At 43.9% G+C, this 20,126-nt stretch overlaps 1 protein-coding gene across 2 annotated transcripts in view; it reads left to right on the top strand.

Annotated features, from left to right (window-relative positions):
• Positions 1–20,126, top strand: part of ANKRD44 (ankyrin repeat domain 44) — a 225,414-nt gene that overhangs the window by 117,532 nt on the left and 87,756 nt on the right. For both annotated transcript variants that reach the window (XM_045294783.1, XM_045294779.1), the window contains exons 10-15: positions 1,838–1,920; positions 3,407–3,470; positions 5,407–5,475; positions 8,208–8,348; positions 9,925–10,005; positions 18,590–18,701. In XM_045294783.1, coding sequence (XP_045150718.1) covers positions 1,838–1,920; positions 3,407–3,470; positions 5,407–5,475; positions 8,208–8,348; positions 9,925–10,005; positions 18,590–18,701 — 550 coding nt within the window. The remainder of the gene's footprint in view (positions 1–1,837; positions 1,921–3,406; positions 3,471–5,406; positions 5,476–8,207; positions 8,349–9,924; positions 10,006–18,589; positions 18,702–20,126) is intronic.

The raw sequence follows: 20,126 nt of genomic DNA, 5'->3' as shown, positions 1-20,126 counted from the left end.
GAAGGGAGCACAACAGAGCAGCAAGGGAAGCAAAGCAATGAAGTCCCCGAGGAATCCCGGAAGTAGATTTCAGAATCGGTGGGCAGGGTGGGGCCCTTCACCACATCCCACTGGAAAACAACCAGAAGGGTCGGCAGACACACCTGGAACTATTTATAGGTGCTTCCCCTCACCCCCTTTTCCTTCTTTTTTCTTTTTCTCATATCCATATCAGATAGGCAGGATAACCAATCCAAAGGAGAAAATAATGGGGCTGATGGCTCCAGGGGAGGTGGGGCACATGGGAGAGGAGGAGAGCAGAGAAAGGGAGGCAGTAGCCAACAAACCCAGGGACAAGGGAACAATAAGAGATCTAAAATTGATGGTAAGGAGGGTGTAGAATGTCTGGAGGGGTTTCATCAAGTGCAATGTGGCCAAGAAAAAGTACTGAGAGTTGAATGAAGGTTGAACATGATAGTGGGACAGGAGGAAAGTAAAAAGAAATAGAGGAAAGAACTAGGTGGCAAAAGACATTTATAGAGGTACAAATATAGGCATGCACATATGTAAATATATACCAGTAAATATCTGAATAGCGGTATAGATCTATGTACATATATTTAAATGTTGAGTATTAAGGTAGCAGACGGGCATTGGGTCGCTACTCGAGTACTCCCTCAACACAAGAACACTTTGTTCTAATAACCTGGCACTCTGATACCTTCCTGACACTATCACTAAAGACAAAATAGATGCTTAAGCAAATGTGGTGAAGAGAGTGGATGGTGTCCAGCTATCACAAGATATGGCATCTGGGGTCTTAAAGTTAAATAAGCAGCCATCTAGCAGGGAAGCAACAAACCCACATGGAAGAAGCACACCAGCCTGTGTGATCATAAGGTGTCAACGGGATCAGGTGTCAGGGATCAAAAGGCCCCAAACAAACAAATATATCGATGCAAGTGATGGCAATCAGAGTGGAGACTCAAAGCCCATCTGTAGACATTTGGACATTGCCTCACAGAAGGGTCAAAATGAAGGAAAGAGTCAGCCAGGGTGCAGCATAGCACCAATAAAGTACAACATTCCTCTAGTTCTTTAATGGTTCCCCCCACACACACACCCTATCATGACCCCAGTTCTATCTTACAAATCCAGCTAGACGAGAGCGTGAACACTAGTACAGATAAGTGTTCTTGACACACTGAATCCAGGACAGATAAACCCATCAGGAACAGTAATAGGGGGGGTGATGCCATCAGGGTGTGGGGAGGAGGGGAAGAAATGGGGAACCGACTAGGAACCAACTACAATGATCAACGTATAACACCCCCCCACCCCCACCCCCACCCCCGCCAAGGGGGCTGAACAACAGAAATGTGGGTGAAGGGAGACAGTGGATGGTATAAGATATGAAAATCATAATTTATATTTTATCGGGTCCATGTGAGTGGAGGGTAGTGGAGGGAGGGAAAAAAAAGAGGAACTAATATCAAGGGCTCAAGCAGAAAGAAAATGTTTTGAAAATGATGGCAACCGATGTCCAAATGTGTTTGATAGAATTGGTGTATGGATCGTTATAAGAGCTGGAAGAGTCCCCAATAAAATGATTTATTAATTAAATATATATTTCTATTGTTCTAGGCTTTTAAGTTTTATGGAGATACAATATTTTATTATGAGGTAGAGAATGACTACATATGTATTGAATGAAAGGGTTGCAGAGTTGTTTTCTCAGAGTTTCTAAAAGAAGCATTGTGGATCCGGTTTTCTTGAGGAAACCACTGGAAAGATGCTCGTCCTTCTATATGTACCTAGCCTGAGATCTGTTGTCATGAGCTGCTCTGTTTCCCCCCAGGTGTGGAATCCATAGCATGTTCCCCTTACATTTAGCAGCCCTGCATGCTCACTCTGACTGCTGCAGGAAGCTGTTGTCATCAGGTAAGTAAATCCATGATCTGATGTGTCTAGTCAGGGAGTCACAGGGCTTCCAGTGTCTGGTCAGAGTGAGTGGCTGCCTGTGCTTTATGTCATCACCTGACTAGACAGGAGAAAGTATGTACCACAGCTAACTGCATGAGACAACTCCCGGTGGCCCCTGGTGTGGGTGATGTTCACATGTCAGTACACCTTCTCCTCACTTAACCACTACTTCATAACCCAACATTTCCCATTGATGCTAATAGGAAGTCAGTAGACTGATTTTTTTTCTTCCCTGCCTTCATGATGCACATCCAGTAGTAGTGAATGCTGGGGTGACAGGCATGCTGAGTAATGTTAACGTTGTCCCCGCGTGGCTGGACCATGATGTTCAGTGGGTTGGGAATTATGTAACCATGTAAGGATGTCGTCATCCTCCACTTTGTGACCTGACGTGGTCATCTTCCATGGTTTTTGCATTAGGCCACTGTTTACGTAATGGCCTGGTCTTTGGAATGTCACCATGTTGGTAAGTGAGGAGAGGGTCTATTCTTCCCTGGAGGGAGAGTCGGTTCTGTTTTTCAAGTTAAAGCTTGAGTGATCCCAGGTGGGAGAGAGGGAGGGCTAGCCACAGCTTACTAGAAGCTAATCATGGTAGGAAAAGACAGCTCCGAGGTTTAAAACGGTGCCTTAACACAAAGTATTTTTGCCCAAAATAAGAAGGCCAAATCCCCACATTTAATGGTAGAAAATGTGTTACTACCCCACTCTGTGAGCTCTGAAAAAAATCAATATAGAAATTAAACGATGTTTAATTTATTTTTCTATGGTGGGGTTATGTAGAACTAAGAAATGCTTTCTGGTTTGGAGCTTTGCTAATCTTTCTTATCACCACTTCTGCCAACCTCTCTATATTAAGAAGTTTCTAAGCTTTCAAACGTGATACTGGTCTGCAGGCAAAGACGGTTTATGAATTAACTCATCAGATATATAGCCCTGAGGCACTTTCCCCTCTAAGCCTGTTACCTGTGGCGGATGCTGCTTGGGGCATGTTTAAAAATACTCCCCGCATGAAAGCATGTTTGCTAAATCTTAAACCAACCCAGAGCAAGGCGTCCACATTAGAATATGTCTATGTCTAGCATGTTGTGATCCCCCATCTGCCTTCCATGCTACCTCTTTGTGTTCTGTCGGACTGTTTGTGGCCCCACTTATCTCAAATTGGTTTCATAAATTTCTGTCCTGTGATTGAAAAATGGGGCTGTGGTTCACCCAGGGCTGAATGTGAAAATAAATTCTTCTTGACTTCACGGCTCTTCCTATAAAATTGCCAAGCTTGAGTAGTTACTGCTCGTTTCCATGACAACCTCTTTCTGACTACAGTTTGCTTGCATTCTGGCTTTCCTACTAACGGATTTTTCTGTCTCTGCAATGTTTCTTGTGGTTTAACTAGGACAAAAGTATAGCATAGTATCCTTGTTTAGTAATGAGCACGTGCTGTCTGCAGGCTTTGAAATAGACACCCCAGATAAATTTGGAAGAACGTGCCTTCATGCTGCTGCTGCAGGAGGGTGAGTAGTTGGCCATTTCAGCTATTTCATGACTTAATTACTAATTATTCTTCACTGATTGAAGTTGTCTGTGAATCGGAGGCAATTTCCTTAGCAAAATGGGTAAGAATCATTTCCAGCAATACCAAATGTCACCATATTGGATTCCCAGATTCCTTGGATTTTACATTTCCAAAGAAAAATTATCTCATAGCATTTTTTCCCCTTTTCTTTAAAAATTGTAGCCAGTCGGTTATATTGAATAGGACATAGTACTCCCTCCAACAAGAGGAAAGAACGTGAGGTCTTGTCCTCTTTGTTTGCTGGGAGATGAGTAACAATCAAGGGAATCCAGGAATGAATTCATTCACCTTCATTTCCTAACCTTTCTGCCCATATTTTAAAACTGATTTTGAAAGTCTTTATGATAATTAAATGTGAAACAGAGATCAAAATAGGACCCACGGGAGAGGAGAGAAGTCATTTAAATTTTACATTCTTTTCAAAAACTTGCAAAGGAATTCTTCATGAGATAGTCGCTTTCTCATATCAGGGTTTAGGTTGATGATCTGATCAATAAATTGTTGAGATATGCCCTCCTGTTGACCAAACATGGCCTGTCTTGGTGACCTTGTTTGGGTATGGTATTGGTGCTGCGTGGCTTTTCTGTTCTGTAAGGAACAACAAAGCTCCTCTCTTTGTCCTCTATGGATTACCAAAGGCGTGTCACCTATGTAGCAGAGATAGAACCATGTGGAACTTTACGGCCCCTTCCTTTCCTGAGTCTCTTCAAATTCTCCTACCTTGTTTTGTTTTCATTAAAAAACAAGTTTAGTTTTGTATTTTTAATAGAGCCTCCGCACACCCTCAATTTATTTGAACTTCATGAGCCACTCAATGTGGGTTGGCCTCTATCTTTGAACCTTGACATCACTAAGAGATGGATGTTTTGTATCAACTGGACATGTTTCATCAATATGTAGTTGTCTTAGAAAGTTCTTTTGTTTTATGACTGAAACACCTAGTTCTCTGGTCTAGGTGATTCTAAAGAGCAAGTTTGGGTTAAGGAAAAGGTGTCTTTTTCTAATGAAAGTTTTTTCTTATTTAAATTGCCACAAAATAATAAATTCTAGCCCCTCACCCCACACCCCACCCCCGCCCTTAGCTTCCCAAATTTAGAAAAGTAATGGCTGATTATCATTTTTTTCATGCCCACATTTCAAAAATATATCAGCCGTCTATAGAAAGTGGCAACACATCATTCCGGTCCGTGTCTGAAACTCTTATTAGAATTAATGTTTAGCAACGTGCCCTTCCACAGGAAAATTCACTTCAGCGGGTCTCCCTCCTCTCCCTGCTACACGTGATGTATTGCATCTGCAAATGACAAAGAAGCTTTGGGAGATCACTGTGCTTCATGCATCATTTTCAGCACATTTATTTATCCAGATTACCAAGACAGGAGACAAAGCTATTTTATTTTCCATTAAGGAGTGTCTGGGCTGAAAATGGTTATCATGGTGAATTGATTCTGCTGCGGTATCAGGTAACGCGTATCCACGACAGGTCGCTGTTTAAAGGTGACATGGAATTATTACAGGTGTAAGTGGTTGTTTCATGAACTCTTGAGGGTTTTGAAAAGGAATTTTAGGATAAGCCATGAAATCCACACTGAGCTGCTTACTCATGCGATCATCATGCCATAATCCTCCCTCACCGAATGGAAAATGTCCCATCAAGCTCCACACTGACTTTTGAATAGAAAACTTAAACTCTTTAGATCTTGAAGATGTGGCATCAACCTAAAATGTTTAGGCCATAGTTTTGTTAGCAGACTTCAGACCGAGCGAGCGTTACAATGTCATGTTGGCGTGCACGCTGTAGGAAACAGTCCTTTCTGAGGATCGCCAAGCAACCGACCTTCACCATCTTAATGACGTTTCCCCTGTCTTTCCAGTAATGTGGAATGTATAAAACTCTTGCAAAGCAGCGGCGCAGATTTCCATAAAAAGGACCAGTGTGGGAGGTATGTAACGAGGGAGCTCTGCTTCCGGTGCCTACATGAATGAGTGGGGTGCAGTGCATCTGGAAACCATGTGACATTGAATGGCTAAACAGGGAAACTAGCTGGGAAGAGTCCATGCCCAGATGGAAATTCCTTCTTGTAGCCAAACACCAACAAAGCAGGCACCAGCACAGGGCCGCAGCTCCTCTCCCAGCCACTGATTAGGAAGAGCTGTTGTTTCTAGTCTTTCCATTGTGCAACCTCCTGCATGGACATCGTTCTGAAAAGTCATGCCGCAGCACAATAGAACTCTCTCGCAACCCAGAATCTGGCAACACCTGGAGCATTTTGTTATATTATGGAACATTTCCTCTTGGGATACATTTTTGGACATGCTTAATTTATATATAAATATAATCTTTATATACATTATAGGTATTGATATATAAGATTTATATATATATAAAACCATAGATTTGAACCACTGACCATGTGGTTAGCAGCCAGCCGCAACATATGTTGGGTGAGTGCTGACCACATATACTTAGTAGCCCCTTTGTCTATTGGGATGGGCCATAGATTCTTTTCTTACCTTATTGATCCTCTGCATAGTTGAATAAGACACGAGACTAACTGGCACGTGTGTACTTATACGTGTGCATAGAGACTAGGGAACTTCAAAAAGGCTCATGGAAACTTTTCATTATCTTTTAATCCTGTTTTTCTATGTTTTACCTCATAGTATTCTCCAATCCTCCTATCTACTGACACGCTAGATTTCTGGCATTCCCAGAGGTTTCTTCTCCTAGTGACTTAAGGCAATTAGTACTCACTACTGCTCTTCCAGATGCCTGTCCAATTTCCCCTCACACTGTGGTGGGGACTGTGTGTCTCTGCTTCCCCGACACCCATTCTGATACTGCGACGCTCACCACTGGCAGTTCTAGGGCTCTCTCGATTTCCCTCTCCCCGTGTGACCTCGATTCTTCTGAGGATAAGGACAGGTCTCTTTCCCTCTGGGCCCTGTCTTATGGTTGACACCTAAAAATTTCCAGTCCAATTAACTAAAGTCCCAGCAGTGCAATAGGTAGTTATAATTTCCTCCTTCTGGACTAAAGAGGGCAAAAGCAACTAATAATAGAGCCCATAAATTGACTATAAAATATATACTTGAGAAGTGAGAAATGAATGATTCTTGAAATAAAGTGCCTTTATTTTTAGCGTGACTGTTTATGTATTCAAAAATACTTGAGTAAATAAATGTTGCCATTGGGTGAGTGCTGACCCTGAATATTGGTTAGGCACACCAGGAAAAAACTAACATAGGTGAGAACTTAAAAATCAGGGATATAAAGCAAATTGCCTTTGGTTTTTTTCCCATGCCTCCCCTTTCCAAGGTTCTCGTGTGTTCTGAGTATTATTCACTTGCTTTCTCTCAGTCAGTCTGAGGTGGGAGTCCTGAGGAAGGGAGTGTCTATTAACTCCCTCAGGTGAAAGGCTTGGCCACAGAAACGATTTATACAATTCCAGGGAGATGGAGACCTCCGAGAGGCCTCAGAGGAGAGCCACCCACAGGTGTCCTTAGTAAAACGAGGAGGAGGAACCCCAGACCCAGAGAGGGGACACGGTTTGACCAACCTGCAGATGTGCCCAGACCAGACTTGCGATTCTGCCCACGTGTTCTCCCACTCCCCTGTATCCCGCTCCCCTGTATCCCAGGCCTCCCAGGAAGTCCCGGTGGTGTCTTGGTTCCACGTTGGGCTGCTGCCTGCAGGATCTACCCCCGTAAAGAATGATCGTGTCTGAAACCCACAGGGGCAGTTCCACCCTGTCTCACAGGGTCCCTGTGAGTCGGCATGGATGGCAGTGAGTTTGGTTGGGTTTGTCTGTCCGCTGGGAGCGGGTGTCTGGTGCAGTGGGGAAGATGAGACAGATCACCGGTCCTGGAGTGTGTGACCATGAGCCCAGAAGAGACCTAGGAAAGAGCTGCACAACCTCAGGAGGAAGGACCTTCAAAACTTAAAATGAGTTGCATTTTCATGGTCAGGAAAGTGCACTGTGGGGGGAGCAAGCAGTATGGCAAAGGGGCAAGAAGTGTGGACTTAACTGGGAAACCTCAGAGAGTCAGGCTGTGGTCATCGGGTACATCTGGGGAGAGTGCTTTTAAATGATTGGGAACAGCTGGAGGAGGTCTTTAATTCCAAAGGAATCAAGGCTTTGTTCAGGGACTGTGCCTTAGGAAATGAGCCCTTGTGGCATATTGGTTAAAGCGCTCAGTTGCTAACCGAATTGTCCCTGGCTTGAGCCCACCCCCAACCCTGGGAGAGAAAGATTTGGCAGCTTCCTTCCATAGAGATTTCAGCCTTGGCAACCCAGTGGGGCAGTTCTGTGCCTTGTAGGATTGCCACGAAATAGAACCGACACATCAGCAGTGGGCTTGGTTTGGGTGGGTATGTTAGAAACCCCAATGTGCTATTTGTATTAACTGGAAATTGATTCGAGCAAAGGAGGCAACAAGAGATGCGCTTGCAGTGGTCCACGTCAGCCTTGGTGGAGGCCTGAACCAGGATGGGCACCAGGAGTGGAGCAGACGGCTGTATCTGAGAGTAGATGACCTTGTTGCCACAGTTCCCAGTGTGGCTCCAGCTCCGAAAGGCACTTGCCCTCTCAGAGCAGAAGAGCCGTGGACCGTAGGACTGTGGTGCGTCTGTTTTTCAGACTGAAAGAATAATCAACGGCTGTTTGTTTTCCAGGACCCCTCTGCACTATGCAGCTGCGAATTGTCATTTCCACTGTATCGAGACATTAGTGACCACAGGGGCCAATGTTAATGAAACGGACGACTGGGGTCGGACAGCTTTGCACTATGCTGCTGCGTCAGACATGGATAGAAAGTAAGTGCAGCCTGCTCAGGCTTCCCCGGGGGTCGGGCGGGGGGCTGGGAGAGGGGCTCCAGATTCTTTTCCTACTACCTCATGGAAAGTGATAAGAAGATTCTCTTTCACCCAGAGCCAAGGGAGTCGGATTGCCTCATCTCTAACCCCCCAGTTCCCGTCCGTCTCTCCCTCTCTGATTATTACATGTCACTGCACAATTACTTCTCTGTTTTGTGGGTGGAATGCCAAGTAGGACCATCAAGCCCTGGTTTTCAGTTTGTTCAAGTCTGTTGTAATTCGTTTCGACACTCCCCGAAGTTTTCGTTATCACCACTTCAGTGCTTCGTGTGCTGCCAAACTTCCATGTGTTAATCCATACACCACAAGCCGACCCTACCCTCCTCTGCACAGGCTCCCAGCCTTCGATGCAGTATCTGCGCGTGTAAACGAAGGCGCTGCTGCTCAGAACCCCGGGCGCAGCGGGGAGGGAGGAAGTCGATGTCTCTGGAAGTATTTGAACTCCAGGTGGCTAAAAAGGAAAACAGAACAAAGTGAGCCAGTTCAGGGAGGAAACCTGGTGAGAAGTGCTCATTGTTTGTGAGATTCTTCTCCCAGGCTGAAGGGTGACGGCCTCCGTTGTGGGAATACTCTTTGATGACCCCCTTTCGAGAGCCATTGATTTATTCTCTGCCCTGTGCCTCCGAATTGAGTCTGGGTCAGTGCTAACCGCTCATCCCACACGGCAGCTCTGGTTTTTAAGCGTTTTAGATGGCGACCCACAGCAAGAAATCTGTCTTATGTACTGACACTTAGGTGTGTTACGGATGAGTGTGTAACACTGAAAGGAAAATTTTATGAAACATCTCAGGATGTGTGATGTTTCAAAACAATACTACAGGATGGTCGATTGCAGCCCACTAAATTGATTTCAAAATTCAGCCATGGATTATGATCCATCATTTGAAAAAAGACTGCTTGTTTTTCTCTTCCTGTTTCTATACCACCACCCAGTCAGGTGTACGTCTCAGAAGGCCGTAGCCATGTTGGTTATGTGTTTGCCGTGTGACAGGCCCTGGGCTATTCCCTTGGGATGAAGTGGGAGAAGGAGGAGAGTAAGCATACTGCATTTGCAAAGAGCTGCAAGGGATTCTTGGCTTGGGAGCCTAGCCTTGGCAGATGAGGGGTTATTGGAACCTCATCTCGGGGATGCTGCTAGGACCGTGGTGGGAGTTGGGCAAGTGTGCGCAAGGGTGTTCCCATTTTTCCCTGGTAGTGTAGGGTCTTTATGGAAAGATGGGCAGATTGATGGATCAGTCTTGTGTAGGATCTTTATGGAAAGATGAGCAGATTGATGGATCAGTCTTGCCTACCTTTAGTAGAGTCAGACCCCTAATTAGATTCCTTTGGAATAGATTTACTGGATGACCTTGGCGAAAACCATGCCAACCCTGGATGAAAATCAAGAGTGTTTATTTTATTTCATTTTGGGGTTGGGGTGAAAATAATTGGGATATAAATTGCACCCAAACCATGAACAACAGTGTCATTTAAAAAAAATTAATTGCATCTCTTTTCTATCCCATATGCTGAGAAGTAAGACCATCTTAGGAAACACCCATGAAAATTCAGAAGAACTTGAGCAAGCCAGGGAACGGAAGGAAAAGGCTGCTGCACTGTAAGTGTCTCCTCAGTGGAAGGACCAGGGGTCATTTCTGACGGCTGTCTGCTCCCTGAGGCACCACGCGGCCCGCCGGCTCTCGTGGGGTTTCGCTTGGAATTTTTAGGTAGCAATGTTGAATTAAGAAGAGACTATCCTTGTAAGACATCATTTGGTTTGATTGGTTTTCACATCGGCAGCTCTTTCTGAAATTGCCTGCTTTGCTGCAACCACCACTGTGTTTGGCCAGTGGATTTTAGGACCAAGTTTCTTAAATACCATTTCTGTTTGTGCCGTGCATCTTGTGCCTGAAGGGATGTAGTCATTTTATAGGCTAGTCTTTCATGACCTGGAGCAAACCATTTAACAACTCTTATAAAAGAACCCTGGTGACACAGTGGGCTATGCATTGGGATGCTAACCCCAAGGCCACCAGTTCAAACTCACCGGCCACCCTGCAGGAGAAAAATGAGGCTTTCTGCTCCCATAAAATCTTTGACCACTTCATAACCCCACCCCACCCCGCCCCCCAGGCAGTTCCACTCTGTCCCAAAGGATTGCTATGTGTCACAATGGACTTGATGGCTGTAGGTCCCCCTCCCCTTTGGTTATAAATAAAGGATAGGAATGTGGGAGGGGGGAGGGAGCACTAAAACTGATGGTGATTACACAACTCACTTTAAAAGCGATTTAACCATGGGGGAGAGGGTAAGAAAGTATTCTAAAATTGATTGTGGTAATGATTATATAACATCTTGATATGATTGAACTATTGCATTATATGCTATGTGGATTAACTGCCAATAAAACTGTCAAAAATGTCATGATTAAAGAGCTTAAAAATATACTTTTAAAATTAAGGATAGGAGACCAGGTGGTATAGTGAGTTAAGTATTAGGTTGGTAGCTGCAAGGTCAGCAATTCAAACCCACCAGCTGCTCTGTAGGAAAAAAAAGAAGCAAACTGCTCCCCCAAAGACTTATAATCTTAGAAACTCTATATATAGGTTTGCTATGAGTCAGAGTCAACTTGTGGGCTTGTTTTTTGAGTCGAAATAAAAGATCCCTGGTGGCACAACAGATTAAGCATTTAGACTGTGTGTTAGTCCAGGTGGACTAGAGGAACAAATTCAGGGAGACGCTCACATGAGTATAGGAAAGAACTTATATAAAGAGCAATTGCACATTAAGAAAACATCCCAGTCCAGTCCAGATCAAGTGCGTAAGTCTGATAGTAGTCATGTCCAATACCAATCTATAAATTCCTCTTCAGACTCACGAGACATATGCCGAATACAGGAAGATCACAGGCCAGTGGGTGGAAAGACTTGTGGATCCAGTGGCAGTGTAAGCATGTCAGTGCTGGCAGGGGTCTCTGTGTGGCTCCTGCAGCTCCAGTAGCTCCATGTGGAATGTTTTCCAGGGAGTGAATGTGTATCCCGCCTCCAGAGAGCTATTTATCTCCTTAGCACTTCCAAATGAGGTCATCAAGCTGCGATCTGATTGACAGGCTAAACTCCACCCCTTCGCGCTTGATAGTCTGAAATTGACAACAGATTATGTAACTGCCACAGACCGCTAACTGTAAGGTTGGCTGTTTGAACTCACCCGCTGCTCCGTGGGAGAGAAATGATGCCGTGCTGCTCTCATCAAGATTTATAGCCTTAGTAGCTCCGTGGAGCAGGCCTGCTCTATTCTGTAGTGTAGCTGTGAGTGGGTATTGACTCAATGGTAGTGGGTGGGAATAAATAAAGGGAGTCACATTGGGTTTAACCAGAATGCAGATATTTGTACCCTCCCAACAGCTCTGCACCCATAACAATGACAGCCCAGGAAACCCTCTGGAGTAGTCCTATGTGCCATATAGGGTCACTATGAATTAATTAGAATTGACTTGACAGTAAACAACAGCATAAATAAAAGTGTTGAGATTTCCATGTGAATTGCACCATTTGTATTCCGCTCCCCTATCATCAACTTCCTAGTCGTCCCCTGCTCCCACCCTGCCTCACCCCGTGTGCTTCTCCCTGGCTTCCGATGAGACCTAGCTACTGCTGAGATGGGGCTGGAGTAATGGCCGTCCTCTCGGGAGCTGATGCATTGGACCGATCTAATGCCTTATCCTCCTTGAGTGCCCCCTGTACTCCAAGTCACAGTGAGACGCACACACTGTCCAGTGCGGTGGTTGGCACAAAGCTAATGTTCAGTAACTGTTGAAAAGTTAAGAACATGAACAAACTGGTGCCCATGCTTGGTGCCCTGTCCTTGTGGTACCCAATTCTCTAAGAGCTTGCCTACCCCTCTTTAACTAGTTCACTCTTTTGTCCAGTTACCAAGCAAACCAGTTGCCATCAAGACGATGCCAGTTCACGGTGACCCCTGTGTTTCAGAGTAGAAGCCTGCTCCAAAGGGCATTCAATCACGGGCTGTGTTTCAGAGTAGAAGCCTGCTCCAAAGGGCATTCAATCACGGGCTGTGTTTCAGAAGTGATTGCCAGGCCTTCCTTCCAAGGTGCAGTTGGTTGGGCTCCAACTTCTACCGTTTCTTTTAGCAACGCATGCTTACATTGTTTGCCTGTGGCATCACTAGGGGACTGTCAGGTGAGGCACAACAGTGGCATGATCAGAGGGAGGTCAATTTCTTTTTTAAAAAATGTGCAACCAGCCTGTGTGATCACGAGATGTTGACAGGATCAGGTATCAGGCATCAGAAGACCCCAAACAAATATATTGATGCAAATGATGGGGGTCAGAGTGGAGACCCAATGCCCATCTGTAGACAATTGGACATTCCCTCACAGAAGGGTCACAAGGAAAGAACAAGACAGCCAAGGTGCAGCATAGCACCTAGGGACCACACAACATTCCTCTAGTTCTTTAGTGCTTTTTCCTCCCCACTATCATGACCCCAGTTCTACCTTACAAATCCACTAGACCGGAACACGTACACTGGTACAGATAAGAGGTCTTGACACACAGAATCCAGGACAGATAATCCCCTCAGGAACAATAATGGGAGTAGCGATACCGTAAGTGTAGGGGGAATTTGGGGGGAGGGGAACAATGGGGAACCAAGTAGAATGATCAGTATATAACCCCACCCCCCCAGGGAGACAAACAACAGAAACATGAGTGAAGGGAGACAGTGGACAGTATAAGATATGAAAGTGATACTAATTTATACCAGGGGTCCACGAGGATGGAGGGTGGGAACAAAAAGTAGCTGATACCAAGGGCTCAAGGAGAATGAAATGTTTTGAAAATGATGATGGCAACATACGACCAGATGTATTTGATACAATTGACGTATGGATTTTTATAAGAGCTGTAAGAGCCCCAATATAATGATTTAGTAATAAAAACAAACAAACAAAAACATCAGAAATTTCTCATCCAGATAAAGGGCATTCAATAAAATTCTAAAACTTAAAAAAAAATTGTGTAGTTTCAGCAGAAATTTATTATTTTTTAAATAAAAATTTTCCTGTACTTAGATCTAACAACAAAACATTTTTCATGCTTTATTCACAGCTGAGATTCCCCACCCACCCCCACCCCTGCAAAGCTAAAACACTATGCTGATTGACTCTCTGAACCTTCTTACTTGTACCAGTCAGAGCTGTCAGCACTGCGCCTTGTGAAGATGCTTGAATCACACTGGTTTGTCTCCACACACTGACAGCACTCATTGCTATGGTCTTTGTTGCCGCCAGTGTTGTTGTAATTGCTGGTCTTGTCAAATTTTCTGGTGTCTTGCTTAAATATTATAGTCATTAGTTGTTTGTGAACTTAGATCAATCACTTTTTTGGAATGAAGCAGGAACTAGAAGAGGGATAAGAATTTTTTTAATAGGAATTGCACTTAGTTACTAATCACATATCCCATGTAGAAAGTTTTCACAAAAGAGTTTTGTGGTCCATGGTCATAGAATCAAGAAGGAATTAGATTTAAGCAGTTTACAACTCTATTTATCACATATTACTCCATGATCGAAGCGGACAGTAAGCATAGCTAAGGGTTCTGATGTGGGAGGAGGCCTACGAATGGGGAGGGGATGACACCATGAGTTTCCGCCCACCCGGGTGCCATCACTCCTCCTGAAACCATGCTGTTTGCACCCAGGCACTGTCTACACTTGTTGCAGGAAGTGTTTTCCTTCCATGACCCAAATGCTCCCTGTCCAGTCCAGGCTCTTCCGACCTCCCACTGGGCTTTTCCTGTGCCCAACCTGTGGGAGGGGTGAGTTAGAGAGGGTGCTTCTGGCCTGGTTATGGGACATGGCCAGTGTGGGGCTAGGAACCTCAGTTGTGCAGAAAGCAGAATCACCAAGGTTTCCCTGTAATATACCCACATTTAAAAGAAGAAAATGAAAAGAATATAAAAATGTAAGCCATCTCAACAGATGATCCCTTCTGCAGCAGAACTGCGAGCTTGCTTTGAGTCTGAGAGCACTTGCATGCGAAGAAAGGCTTCCGGCTCCTCCACGCGTCCCCCTGACCCAATGCACTTCTGGCAGTTTACAACGTAGGTGCCAGATGGCTAGTTAGGGCCCTGGAACAAGAGCAGATGGGTCTTCTCAGTTAAAACATGAACTCCATTTTCCCTTAGAAACAATGTAGAGACTCTTAAAACTGCTTAGTACTGCTGTTTCCTGGAGCCCTGGTGGCACAGTGGGTAAAACCCTCAGTAGCTACCTGAAAGGTCAGCAGTTCAAGCCTATCAGCAGCTCCATGGTCATCTGTTTCCATAAAGACCTAGTCCTGGAAATACACACAGAGGGGAGTTCTACTCCAGGAGTTGGAGTCGACTCATTGGTAATTGGTTTAGTTTGAGTTTGGTGGTTATTTCTAACCGCACTGCTGGTAGTAGGAAACCAGGTGACACCCACGGCCATTGAGTTGATTTCAATTCGTGGTAACCTCTATGAAATGTCTGAGGCTGTCAACTTTTATAAGAGCAGACAGCCTCATCTTTTCTCCATGGTGTAGCTGGTGGGTTTGAACTGCCATCGCAGCGACCCAATGCCTAATTCACATCACCATCAGGGCTCCTTATTGATTGTACAGTTCAGCTATTATACTCTTTAGGGACAGTTACAGTGGTTGTAATTCCACAAGACCTAGTTATCAACTTTTAGAACCAATTTGTTGAGAAGTTGGCAGTGTGTCCCTACAACACTATTCCTGTTGAATGATTTATTTAAAGGATGGATTTGGTTGGAATTGAGTCACACTTGGGATCCTGTCCATGAGCATTTAATAATCGAGATTAAAGAAAAAAGACTTCCTTATAAGTGCAAATCGCCAGAGACAGCATAACAGGCTTCCAGTAACAGCTCGATTTACTATGGAACATTTTATGCATGAATTATGGGACAGAGAGCTATTTGGTTTAACATTTTGACTTTCATCAGTATTTCTGGAAACTAAAGTATCTGTTTTCATTATCTCTATGAGTGATTTACCCATGGAAGTAACAGTCAAAAGTTAGGAAATCAAACGATGTATAGCAATGGGCAAATCAGCTGCAAAAGACCTCTTTCAAGAGTTCAGAAGCAAAGATCACCATCAGGACCAAGGTGCACTTGACAAGCCACAGTATATTCAGTCTTCCCATACACATGTAGAAGCTGAAGAATTAATAATGGAGACCGAGGAAACATTGATGCATTTGAATTATGGTGTCACCAATCCTGCAATAACAATGATCTATGAAAAGATACATGGATAGACATACAGGCTGAATGTGTGTGGGATACACCCATGAATATCTAGGCTTCACAGGGCATATTTCTACATGTGTATTTATCTGTGCTGCAAATATATCCCTGAATGTGGTGGAACATACTGGGGGTGAAAGAATGGACACTTCTTAGATATAATCAAACAATCAAACACCCTGATGGACTTGGGGACTCTGGACCAAAATCTCAAGAGACAACAAGGCCAACTGACATAACAGAACCCAAAGACAAGTTTTTACACCCCACTTTGGGGAGTAGCAACTGGGGTTTTTAAAGCTTGTGAGTGGCCATCTAAAGTACAACTAATGGTCTCTCCCTGCCTGGAGGAAAGAATGAATAAAATGAAAAACACGTGGAAACAATCTAATGGCTATGAATATCAGCCTGTACGACCTGAGACCAGAAAAAATACACATGGTGCCAGCTACCTCACCCAACTGTCCTGAAAGGGACCACCCTAGAAGGCCCTGAATAGAGGGGAGAAAAATAGAGAACAAACCTCAAAACCATAAAAACGACCAGGCTTACTGGTAGAACCCCTTCGCTGCTCTTCAAGTCTGGACCTGAACTCACTCCAGTGCCTCAATTATCAGCCAAACAATAGGCAGGTCTATAAGGTGGAACAGTAATACTAGAGTGATATGTACATCTTAGCATAATTAATGATTCAGATTTTTTTTTTAACTAAAAGGGCTGCATTTACCCAGGGACACAGTGCAGAAGGGTTGGGAAAGGAAGAGTGGAAACAGAAAACCCAGGGATGACGTAGGATAAGTGAGGCTAGATGCATTGAAATCAAGACACGAACCATGTCTGATTGTTTAAGTGGAAAACCGATGGACCCTGTAAAGCCTCACCCAACTCATAACAAAAAATTTAAAAAAGAGTTATGGTATTGGTGAAGACGATTGCCAACACCATGGACTGCCAGCGTAGCAAATGGTTGTGTCTTGGGGGAATTACAGCCGGAAAGCTCTTGAGAATTGAGGATGGCCAGACCTCATCCCATGTACTGTGGACACGTTACCGAGAGAGACCAGTTCCTAGAGGAGAGCATCAGGCTGAGTAGAGAATGAGCCAGAGAAGAAGAGACGCCATAAGACCGATTGGCACAATGACGGCGATAGTGGGCTCGCTCAAGCCAGCGACTGTGAGGCCGGTGCCGTGGACAGTTCCATCCTGTTGTGCAAACGGGTGCTGGGCCTGGGCGCTGGAATGGACCCAAAAAGCACCCAATAAGAAGGAGGGGTTTATTTATGTATTTTTTGTATTCTTTCACCATTTTTTGGTTTTTATTCAGTTTTTTACTTCATTTTATTGGGGGCTCTTACAGCTCTTATCACGATCCGTACGTATATCCATTGTGTCAAACACTTCCGTACATATGTTGTCATCATCTTTTCCAAAACATTTTCTTTCCACTTGAGCCCCTGGCATCCGCTCCTCATTTTCCCCCCTCCCTCCCCCATATCCCCTTGAAAGTATTTTTTTCATGTCTTACATTGACCGCTGTCTCATTTCACCCACTTTTCTGCTGTCTGTCCCCCTGGGATGGGGGCAGTCCATCATAGTGATCGGTTCCCACTTACTCCGCCCCCCACCCTTTGCCCTCTTAGTGTCGCTGCTCCCCCTATTGGTCCTGAGGGTTGATCTGTCCTGGATTCCCTGTGTTGCGAGCTCTTATCTGTACCAGTGTACATGTTCTGGTCTAGCAGATTTGTAAGATAGAGTTGGGGTCATGAGAGTGGGGAGGGTGTGGGGGGAAGCATTAAAGAACTACAGCAACAGTTCTCAACCTGTGGGTCGTGACCCCTTTGGGGGTCGAACAACCCTTTCACGGGTTGCCTAATTCATAACAATAGCAAAATGACAGTTATGAAGTAGCAACAAAAATAATTTTATGGTTGGGGGTCACTACAACATGAGGAACTGTATGAAAGGGTCACGGCATTAGGAAGCTTGAGAACCACTGAACTAGAGGAAGGTTGTGTGTTTCATCAGTGCGAGTGATTTATTCTTTTATAGTTACCAGAAGATAGGTAAATGTCATTTAAAGGTTTTTGATTAAACTATAGATTTTTCTTTTGTTGGAAGATTTTTTTTTTGTATATATAAATGGGTATATATGCCAATTTTTAACCCTAAAATTTTTATTTGGGTATGAAATGGATCAGTTTGGCAAGCATGTTCTATTAACATAGATATAATACTAATGTTCTAAAGTGTTTCAAAATAATAATTTAATTCTCTTTAACCTTTCCAATGGCTGTGGATTTTTCAGGAAAACTACTACTCAGAAAGGGTTTTTTAAAACAATTTTATTGGCCTATAATTCACATGTCATACAGTTCAATAGTCCAATCACGTGAAGGGTTGTATCACATTTTCTTCATCTTTGTACTTCTTACTAGCTCTCCATTTACCCCCAACTCCTCTCTCATAACCTTCAAGGAACCATTACTCCAGTCACTGCCACTATTGACATTCTGTATTTCATGTGCAGAAACTAACACTAATAACGTAAAACAATAAAAAGCCTAATTGAAAAGAAAGCAGAAAATATTAAAAACTAGATCATTGTCTTTTGAACAACTTATTATTCAATAATCCTGCTGCCAGACAGGTGCTATGCCCCAATACGGGGGGCAGGGACTTTATTTGCCCTGTTCAGGCATGTCCTGAATTCTAGAATGCCCATTTTATGCTGAAGTAAAGCCTATGTGAATAAATATACTGCTTATGAAAGTTCATTGCTATAGTATTTCCAAAGAAATATTGAAATTCATAAAGCACTCTACTTTAATTATTCCTTTTGGCCTAGAGGCGTCTTCTACATAACATTCTGTCTTTCTATTTGTAGATGTTTAGAATTTCTGCTTCAGAACGATGCAGACCCATCTCTCCGGGACAAGGAAGGGTACAATAGCATACATTATGCTGCTGCCCATGGCCACAGACCGTGTCTGGAGTTGGTGAGTGGTTTGCTTTTTTGAACACACACATGCACACATCACAGCTGAAATTACTGGTCTTAACATCTCAGCAAATGCTCTCACAGCCTAATTAATTAAGTCACCACTAGAAATCTCCTTGAAAATATTCTGTGTTGAGCAATTACATTGCTTCACTTTATAACATATAGCTCTCTTATTTCTCCTATTTCTATCCATCCTAATTTCAGCACTGACAATTGACCCTTTCACATTAACTTGAGTTGGGATGTTAGCCCCATGTCTAAACATTTGTATTAAAGATTGTTAAGATACACCACATAGCTCAGGGACACATCATATTCTAATATTCAGTAACTGTGTTTCATGGCGTTACGCCACTTGTTTGCCTATGGGTTTGTCATGGTAATGTGGGCACTGATATTGGCTTGCTGTTCATCCCCTACTGGGTCTCTAATTGCTTTAGATAGTTAGGTTTCGGGGGTATAGCATTTTCTATGAAATTAGTGATGATTATAGTGGCACAGAACCAAACTGTCTTATGTTAGGGTCCTAGCTTTGTCCCCTTACTTACGCTAAGGCACAGTTTTCCCACCTGCAAGATGGAGATCAGTTAATAATTTTTCTATAGTAATGTCCAGATATACATGTGAAATACTTAGCCTGGTATATCTCAATGCCATCAAACCCCTTCCTGCTCACAGTGACCTTTTTGGCAGGGTAGAAATGCTCCTGTGGGTTTCCGAACTGGCAAATCGTCTCTCTCTTTTCTTTTTCTTTTTTAATCATTTTATCACAATCCATACATACATCCATTGTGTCAAACACATTTGTACATTTGTTGCCATCATTTTAAAAACATGTTCTTTCTACTTGAGCCTTTGGTATCAGCTTCTCATTTTTCTCCCCTCCCACCCCTCCCCTCCCTCCTTCATGAACCCTTGATAATTTATGAATTATTAATTTTTCATGTTTTACACTGTCCAATGTCTCCCTTGACCCACTTTTCTGTTGTCCATCCCCCAGGGAGGGGGTTATGTGTAGATCATTATGATTGGTTCCCCCAGTCTCCCCTACCTTCCCTTTACTCTCGTGGTATGGCTACTCTCATTATTGGCTCCGAGGGGTTTATCTCTCCTGGATTCCCTGTGTTCCCAGCTCTTATCTGTACCATGTACATGCTCTGGTCTAGTCAGATTTGTAAGGTAGAATCGGGATCATGATGGGGGCGGGAAGGAAGCATTAAAGAACTAGAGGAAAGTTGTGTGTTTCATCACTGCTATACTGCGCCCTGAGTGGTTCATCTCCTCCCGCAACCCTTCTGTAAGGGATGTCCAATTCCAACCTGGAAAATCTTTATGGAAACAGAAGCCACCTCTTTCTCACGGGGAGCGGCTGGTGATTTCTAACTGCTGCCCTTGCTGTCAGCAGCCCAACCGGTAACCT

This window comes from Echinops telfairi, unplaced genomic scaffold, assembly GCF_000313985.2.
Source record: "Echinops telfairi isolate 266 unplaced genomic scaffold, ASM31398v2 ScPeMD7_3;HRSCAF=10, whole genome shotgun sequence".
NCBI lineage: Eukaryota > Metazoa > Chordata > Mammalia > Afrosoricida > Tenrecidae > Echinops > Echinops telfairi.
This window is presented reverse-complemented; position numbering and strand designations above follow the sequence as displayed.